The following is an 8,901-nucleotide window of genomic DNA, read 5'->3' on the forward strand; positions in this document are numbered from 1 at the left end:
AGTTTATGCCGCCAGTTCCTTGCTGGAAGTGAGTCTGAAATGGCTGTTGTATAGAATGAGCATATCCTCGCGAACCACTGAAATTTAGAGGAGATAGGTATGGTTGAACTTGAAAGCATTTTGCATTAGCATCATTTGTAAGGATTTGGTCATAGATAGAAGCAGCTGAACTTTCTTGAGCTCTTTTAATACACATGCGATATTTCTGCAAATAAGTACATTATTTTTGTTAAATAGCAATTAAACTTATCCATAATAGTATATGATGAGAATTTAATATGTCGCGATTTTGAGAATGAAGACATTCAACATCTGTGACATGTATCAAGGGACAAGTGCAAGGTTCTAGCTCTTAATGCAAAGATTTTGCTAGATAATAAATGCATCTTATCATGTGCTTACTAAAACTGGTGATTCTTGTATTAATTTCAGAGATTTCGTGTTATAATTACGCTATTATGGTTCACATTTTTTTATTTTGGATAACCCCTAGAAGAGAAAAAAAAAATGCAATGTCCATATGGAGAAAAAGGAAAAGTTAACAGATATCATATCTGATGAAAATTTGGTAGAAGTGATTGTAAAGAGATTCAAAGTTCTGCAGAAGATTTTAGTAATATAAATGAAAACACACCTGCAAATGACTGGCAACATGTTCTCTAGTCAATCCAGGCTCATTCATAATTTCAACTATTTTCTTAGGAACAGCCTCTGGATATCAATTAAAATAACCAAAAAAAGTATCATTAATATCAACTACATAATTCAGAACAAACAAAAAATAAAAAGAACTCTCAGGGGAAAAAAGAAAAGGAGGAAATGTTTTACTTTCATAGCCTAAGTACTGGATAGCTTGCAAGAAACTTTGATGCATCTTTGGAGTCCATACAACCCTTCGTTTCTTTTCGATGTCTCTATTTTCTTCACTATTAGCTTTTCGCTTACCCTTCAGATCATGCGCCTTTATCGCTACATCAGTATCAGCAGATGTTGTGTTCTCTCTACTTGTCTCTGCAGTTACATTCTGAGGCAATCTTGAATCATTCTCCTCTTGATTAACTACTGTTTTTCTACCTTTCTCCTTCTCTAACACCATTTGCCAAAACTTGTTCATCTCTTTTGTATCTGAGAAACTCACTACATATGCTCCAACACAACAATCTTGTACTTGATTTTCACATCTTGTATCATCAGGTGACATAACTGTAGAAAAAATAAATGTGCAACCCCCTTTAAAGACTTAAATTGCAATAAAAAAACAAAAACAAATAAACTCTGAGAACACTTACAAATGGTAGGAAGATTGAGTTTGTTCTTGATGATTTGTAGAATATCAACCCCATTTGTGTTAAGCCTATGGATGTTTGTAAGAACAAGATTGAATATACTCTTTCTCTCCCAAACAGCATTTAAAGTATCCATTGTTTTTCCAACATGCAAAACTGATAAAACAGAAAAACAACAGAATTCAAAGTTAAACAACTTTATACTTCTAGATATATACATATATATATGTAAATAGAAAAATATACCTTGATAAGTTTGGTTGTGAAGCATATCAGAAACAATATTATGACAAGTAAAATCATCAAGAACTAAAAGTAAGCAGATATTTTTAGTTCCCATAACAGATGAATTGGCAGGAATGTCCATGTTTTTTTTTGTTTTTTTTTTTGTAAGGAAGATGTTTAATTTGGAGGTAATGTGACAATAAGGGATATAATGTTGTATTTTGTAAGAGCACGGGAAAACACAAATTATTTCCATTAATTGCTTTTATACTATGTTTGTAGGTCCAAGGCCAAATTTTATTAAGTAGTCCGAAAATTACTTAAAAAATAGCTTTATTGGTGTATCTATATAAAGAAATTATAAAAATATGACTAGTTGTGAATTTTCTTCTCCTCGAGAGTTTCGCATCATAACAAGCTTCAACACATACAACACAAAAGAAGAAGAAAAAACGATCTTATTTCATTTTTATATATTTATACTTGATATACAAAATACATATATTTGTATCCACATTTATATTTTAGAGTAATAAACAAAATATGAGTATTTATTGCGACTGTTATTTTTTAGGGTGGCTATAAAAAGATAATTATCCCGATTTATATATAAAAAAAAAAAGAGTTTGAGAGAGCCTTTCCTATCTATTCCTCATTCAAGGATTTTAACATTTTACTATGTATATGTATGACTGTGGATTTAACTCCTACATTCCTCAACAAATTTACAAGCATATAAGTGAGAATTCATGTAGTCTATAACAAAACATTGACTATCTCTTAAGTTTATAAAATTTATCAATGTATCATAAGATTTTCATTTGCTTAAAATGAATTTGTGTCGAAGATAAAAATCATGTATTGATTAGCCCCTAAATTGACCTAGGTAAATTCATAAACTCCGTTGAATTATAAGACAATTATAAAAATCATATAAATTGACCTAGGTAAATGCATAAACTCCATTGGATTATAAGACAATTCAATATTTAACCTGTTGTTAGAGTATCGCTTTCATGCGGCGAAAGTCAGTTCAAATTCAAACAGCAGGTAAAACTCCTACTTATGCCAGCATGACAATAAGCAGAGACTGGCAGGAAGAAATCAATTGAACAATCAAATCATTGATTGCTTCCACCTTTGGCCTTCTTCGACCACCTTGACACTTATTTACCTCATTTTATAAGTCAGTTTGCATATACAAAAAGAGGAAGAAAACAAAATAAAAGAGTTATATGCACATCATTCTAATAATTGCTGCCTGAGAGAAAACTGACCTACATTTACAAGTGAGCCTGCATTTTACCAAATGGAGTTAAAAAACAAAAATAAAGATTAATATGCACCATCACTGTGATAACCAATTTACAGGATGCAAAGGTATTGAATAATCCTGCAATATGGCTAATCGAACAAAAGCTTGCGTCTAACTGACTTGGAGTGGTTTCGGATGGGTTCTTTATCTCTTTCTCTAGAAGTATCCGCACTAATCTTTGGACATCCAGTTTCACTCTCCTCTGGCTTCTCATGACAAGGGACTTTGGATGATCGATAGAAGTTGGTGATGCTGAGTTGAACACCTTTCGGTGATTCTGAATTCTCAGACTTCATTGGCCTTTTTCTACGTGATCTTGATTCTTTTAGTTCCTGGGGTATCACAAATGAGCATTTAGTAAACAGAACTAACATTCTTGTGGAATGGAATTCGGATTAGGGGGGTTGAAGTAGGGTAGAGAAAAAGTAAATCAGTCTTTACCTTGTCTCTCAAGAACAGGGACACCTTTTCTGGAAAAGCATTCTGTACAAGCACCATATCTTCTTCAGTTGACAAAAAGTTGCATCCCTCCTTGACATGAATCTGCGGAGAATCAGGTTCATTAAGTAAATCTGTGGACTCATCAGCTATCCCCAGCTCCTGTTCCGTATCAGAGTCTTCAGAAGGTATGCAGATTACATTGCTCATTTCGCGTGTTGGTTTCTTCCAATTGATCACGTAAAGTTGATGTCCAAATCTTGTCTTCACCCGCTGAATGGAATCAAATTCATATTGTCCGCCCAAAAATTGATCTTTGGAATTTGAGGCCACGTCTCTCAGAAATATGGTGGATAACATAGGAAACATTCTTTGACGTGTATAAGATGGCTCCCAGTGCTGATAATAAGCCAGATAATCAACTATCATATCAATCTTTGGATTTTCCCATGATAAATGATAATCACCATCTGCAAAAAAAAATTCCACGAGAGTAAACAAGGTACAGAACTTGTCTTGATTGATTGCAGACTAAGCAAGAGGGCACTTATATGGGAGTTCAGACAACTACAACAAGATAAACTTATACTAACATGAATTATAGAGAGTTTTAGGGAATGTTTTCTGTTAGAACTCACATAGAAGAAACAAGTAAACTTATGAAATGAAAAGAAAAGTTTAGCCGGAAGCTATTTAGGTCTACCAAGACTCCAAGATTGTAGGGCCGCTAATACTATATAGAAAAATATAAGAAAAAGAAATGAAATTGCTAGAATTGACTGCAGATAATGTACTATTGGACTCCTTAGCATGATATAAATATAGTTCGATAGGAAAAAAAATAACACGAAATAACTAAATCTAGAGTAAGGCAAGACTCCTATTCATCTAGCAGATTTACGTCACTATTTGAGCTAGGTTTTCTAGGTTTAAGTTAGGCTCGAAATCCCTAATGTTGAGCCACCAAGGTTGGGCCACTCATGTGGTAACTTCACACTCTTAATGTCCAGACCTGGGTGTGCAGGGTGTTAGAATCAACATCAGTTAAGTGAATTGAATGTGGTCTTCTTAAATGGTCTTGGGAAATATCCTCACTACTTGAGCAAGCTTTCCAGGTTGAATTAGGCACAAGGTCTAACTTGTGAACAAGAGGCTAGAAAAATCATACAAGTCGAGCTGAAAATGAAGACCGGAAATGTAGAAAAGGAGGACCGGGGGTGATGGGAAATCCACTGGCTCTAGTGAGTAAACAGCAGACAGTGATTAACAAAAATTTAAATGGCACTCTAGATAAAGCACTGGGTTCAATTTTTTTAAAAAAAAAAACCATAAATTAGATGCCATAGCGACTGAGGTAAACTTAAATAAATCAAAATAAAAAAGATATTCACATGCAAATTGTACTTGCAGACTATAAATGAACTTCTATCATAATTGCCAGTTCACTCACCATATTGCTGTTGTTTGTTCAAGTACATTTCTGTGATCTCATTGTTTCGGAAATTCTGCTCTGAGGCTATCTTTCTGCAAACTTTGAGCTTCCAATTCTTGTTTCTTTTCTGTTCTTTTTCCTGATTATCCTGTCATATAACACCACAGCCAGCGTTTAGTGAAGGATGAGACCAGAAGGAAAAAGGAATGCCCTGAATAAGAAGCTGCCTGACAGAACAACATATCATTTCAGTAAAAGATCAATGAAGCAGGTCGTTTCAGATGTACCAAATCACATGGGGCGCAATCACACTTGAAGCCCAATGGCTTCTTAATGCAACCCTCTTTGGCGGTGGAACTGCAGTATTGACAAGCAAACTTGAGGTGAGCTTTCTTGCTTCCGGGATGTCCACAGATCGAACAATGTGGAACTTTGGTTTTCCGAGGGCTCTCATCTGAACTGGGTATTAAACTACTGTCTAAGTTGACGTTGTGCTGAAAATCCTGTAGATCCCCTCCACCTATTTCCCTCAACCTGCATTAATGGGCAGTTAACTGTAATGGGTACTCATGAACCACTATTCGTTGTATTCATAGCAACAACTTAAATTTGAAAATATCATCATTAACTTTCCCATGCCCCATAATCCACCTGCTCACTCAAATCAAGAGAAATACAAACCTATACAAAATCTCATCATCACTGAAAGATTTGACAAAACGAACTGCTGTTTCAATCCCGATCCCTGGTACACCAGTCAAGTTGTGGTCATTTCCCACCAAAAGCGAAATTGCTATCAACTGATTCCTTCTCAGCCCTAGACCAGACTCAATATCTGACATGTGATAGCACTCAAATGGTTCCTGCACCAAAAATGAGATGCATCTTTAGGCAAAGATTTAATTTAGACTCAATGTACAACAAGTGATATCAGTTGAATTGTCTGCATACAAAGTTGCAAGTACTTTATTACCACTAAAAGCATCATACTCTATCAATCACTAGATAAATAACTGTACCGGTCTTTCATACAATACAAAGTTCATGAAAAATCTTATCAAGGTTTATGCTAGCACATCCCTTTCTTGATAAAAATAATTAAGGAGAAAGCAATGGAAGGAAGGTGAAAAATTTAAAAGTAATAAAACTAAATATAAATTGAGAAAATAAAAGAATTACAAAAGCATACAACTAGAAGACTTCTCTCTTATATGAAGTGTTAGTGTGTTACTTATGACTTATCATAAATGGTTAAATATGACAAATATATTACAAATATTCACATTGAATAACAAAAGAGCCTAAATCATATCATATTTCTTATAATCGACTTTATAAGATTTTCTTCTTTTTTTTTTGTAAAAGAAAAACAAATAATTTTAAAAAGTAAAGAAGACAAAACTCTATGATAAGGAAATTTAGACATAATATCTCTATTATATTTATTTATGATCACCTATTTAGTTAAGTATCATATATCTATTCTATTAAAACTTTTTGTAAGAACAATAGCTCATTTAGTTTCAACTTCTGTTACTAGCATTTGCTCATGTATGAGAATCAATTGTAGGAATGTGCACCATATCCCATAAACATAAAAACATAAACGAAACAATAAAAGACTTGCAAACACAATAAAAGAAGAGCAACCTAACCTTTTTAAACAGAACGATTAAATAAGAGCTTATATCATGTCAAATCTTTTGGAACACAGTTATAAACACACTAAAATTTTTTTTTCATATTTTACATGTTCTATACACATAAACATACTTGGGAGCATAGTAATAGCATCTAGTTTAACCACAACCCCATGCAAAAGGAGAGTCCAAGTAATAGCATCTAGTTTAACCATGACCTCATGTGAAAGGAGAGTCCAAGCACGCTTACATTGGAGTTGGGTTGCATATTTTTGATAACACAATTGGCTCCGAAGAGAAATGCATCACTGTCAGAAGTTATACACGCATCAACTAGTCCTTCCCTATTCAACTGTGCACAGAGTGCTTCCGCTTCTCCTTTTGCTTTTAGGACTGGCACTCCTAGGAGTTCAAGCAAATCCTAATGGATCATAAAAATTTATACTTTAGCTAACAACCAGAAACATGTAATATTAGCAGCTACATGAGAGAGGAAGGTCAAGCTCACTAAACATCTAGAGAAGAACTTCCATGTGTGGTGACTTGTAGAAATAAAGGGAAGTTGGATAAAGTCAACAATAAGAGACGGTACTGCCTGTAGTAACGAGATTAGGACAAAACATCCCCGTATTTTCCATAGGACAAGCTAAACAAATTACAATCTATAAGCTTTGCTCCTCTAATACAGGAAGTTATATATATACACACACATGATTGTGCCTGAACTTACCATATAGCAAGCTAAAGAATGGAGTCCTATTACGAAACAACCGTCAGTTTCCTTATTATTCGTTCCATCTGAAAGGATTGACTTGATAACCTTATGCATCTCGTAGAGAACAGTCGAAGCAACATGAAAGACACCAAAGTTTGCATCATTTCACCCTATGTGGGGTCAATGAAAAACTGAGATATTAGGGCACGTTACGATTCTATAAAGCATGTGATAACCTTACATACTCTTCAAAATAAAGTATGTGAATAGCTCCTTAACCAAAGTAGCTTCCTAGTCCTACTACCCAATATCATGGAGGTAAGTTATCCAACAAATTACCAAAGCCTCAATACTTGATACAATATCAAAACTTGTTCGTGACAACGACTTTTACATATTAAAGAACCCTAAGCCAGTGTCATACTGAACTGAAAACTGAAAAGGAGAAATCTTGAGATCAAAAAGAAACACAAAAGATACATGTTGATTAGAGAGTCAAAACAAAAAGTGACAGTATACAAACTTACAACACATTCTTTTTCGCATTTCTGAAATGCCTTGTTCCTTTCAATTGAAATGCCTTCCTCAGCCACTGGCAAACTTGATAAATCAATTCCTGATGCCCGAAAAAATCGTGCAATCCTTGCCTGAGACTTAAGTGGTGATGCAGTGCCATCCGTGACAAAAACAGGATATGCCCCAAACTACAAAATCATCAAACAACACTTCCCTCAATACTAAAGTTTTCCAAACAGCACCTATCTGCTCCCATTGAGAAACCAATACAGAAAAACAAAGTCTTTACAATGATAGTCTTTTCTTATGTTAATTAAGTACAGTCTCCACCTATCCTGATTTCAAAGCATATCCGGTCCCAAGCTTGACTGGCTTAAAAATCCTCTAACTAAAGAAAATCAATACGCAATGTTGAAAAGATTCGAATGGGTACAAATCATTTAAATAGTTGAGTTCCACTAGTATGGAATTGAGACATAATTGATTCACAACAATGATCAAAGAAGCCATGAATACATATGCTAACCAAGCTCTAGAATAACCACCACCACCACCACAAAAAAAAAAAAACCCGCCAAGTTTCATCTTTTATTCTATTAAAATAAAATAGAAGAACACAAAACCCACCCAAAAAAAATTCAAATTCTGGGTGTCTGCGACTATGTCGTACCTTAGAGAAGAGATTGATGGTACGGAAAAAAGTGAGTCTGATATGTGGATTTCGAATTTGGCCTTTGAGTGCAGTTTCTTGCTGAACGATCCAATATGACAAGTCGACAGCTACGCGTTTGTTTCTCAAGAAATCAAATCCTTCAGGTCGAGCGTAAGGTTTCAATAAATCCCAGAAATTTCCACCGACCCCCATTTCATCCTCATCAATTTATTCCAAAGCTTTTTCTTCTACTTGAAACAGTGGAAGAAGAAGAAGGGGAATTTTAGCCGTTGTGAAATTGGTTGGACTGAAAAGAAACAAAATTATATTGGGCTCTTTTCTTATAATAAGCCCAATGATTCGCAAATTCTTGGTCGGCCCATGAACTGGTGGTAGTAATTTGGAAATTTCATGGAAAAAATTACTTAGATAAATGTCTCTTTTAATAAGTAATTATTGATTTTAGCGATAATTTTTATTTAGAGAAACTTACATAAATATATTACAAATAAAAAATATTTATCATTTATAGCAATAACATTATTTTTTCACTTTATCACTCTTTTAATACATTTATAATACACTTTTAATTCATATTACAAAAAACAATTTATTATTCACATATAATACAAGTTTTATTGATGTATAATACATTTATCACATATTTTAATACACTTATAAT

The 8,901-nt window shown here is 34.0% G+C and overlaps 2 protein-coding genes across 2 annotated transcripts; both read right to left on the reverse strand.

Moving 5' to 3' along the window:
- Nucleotides 1–610: 610 nt before the first annotated feature.
- Nucleotides 611–1,653, reverse strand: LOC107025173 (two-component response regulator ARR14-like). Its single transcript, XM_027913930.1, has 4 exons — nt 1,533–1,653; nt 1,290–1,442; nt 829–1,203; nt 611–711 (listed from the first exon to the last, which is right to left on the reverse strand). The coding sequence occupies exons 1-4, from the start codon at nt 1,651–1,653 to the stop codon at nt 611–613; spliced, it is 750 nt and encodes a 249-aa protein (XP_027769731.1).
- Nucleotides 1,654–2,670: 1,017 nt separating this feature from the next.
- Nucleotides 2,671–8,516, reverse strand: LOC107009686 (flap endonuclease GEN-like 1). Its single transcript, XM_015209034.2, has 8 exons — nt 8,238–8,516; nt 7,579–7,755; nt 6,587–6,757; nt 5,378–5,559; nt 4,984–5,230; nt 4,715–4,844; nt 3,268–3,734; nt 2,671–3,158 (listed from the first exon to the last, which is right to left on the reverse strand). The coding sequence occupies exons 1-8, from the start codon at nt 8,430–8,432 to the stop codon at nt 2,916–2,918; spliced, it is 1,812 nt and encodes a 603-aa protein (XP_015064520.1). The 5' UTR covers nt 8,433–8,516; the 3' UTR covers nt 2,671–2,915.
- Nucleotides 8,517–8,901: the final 385 nt, after the last annotated feature.

This window comes from Solanum pennellii, chromosome 1 (assembly GCF_001406875.1).
Source record: "Solanum pennellii chromosome 1, SPENNV200".
In the NCBI taxonomy this organism is placed as follows: Eukaryota; Viridiplantae; Streptophyta; class Magnoliopsida; order Solanales; family Solanaceae; genus Solanum; species Solanum pennellii.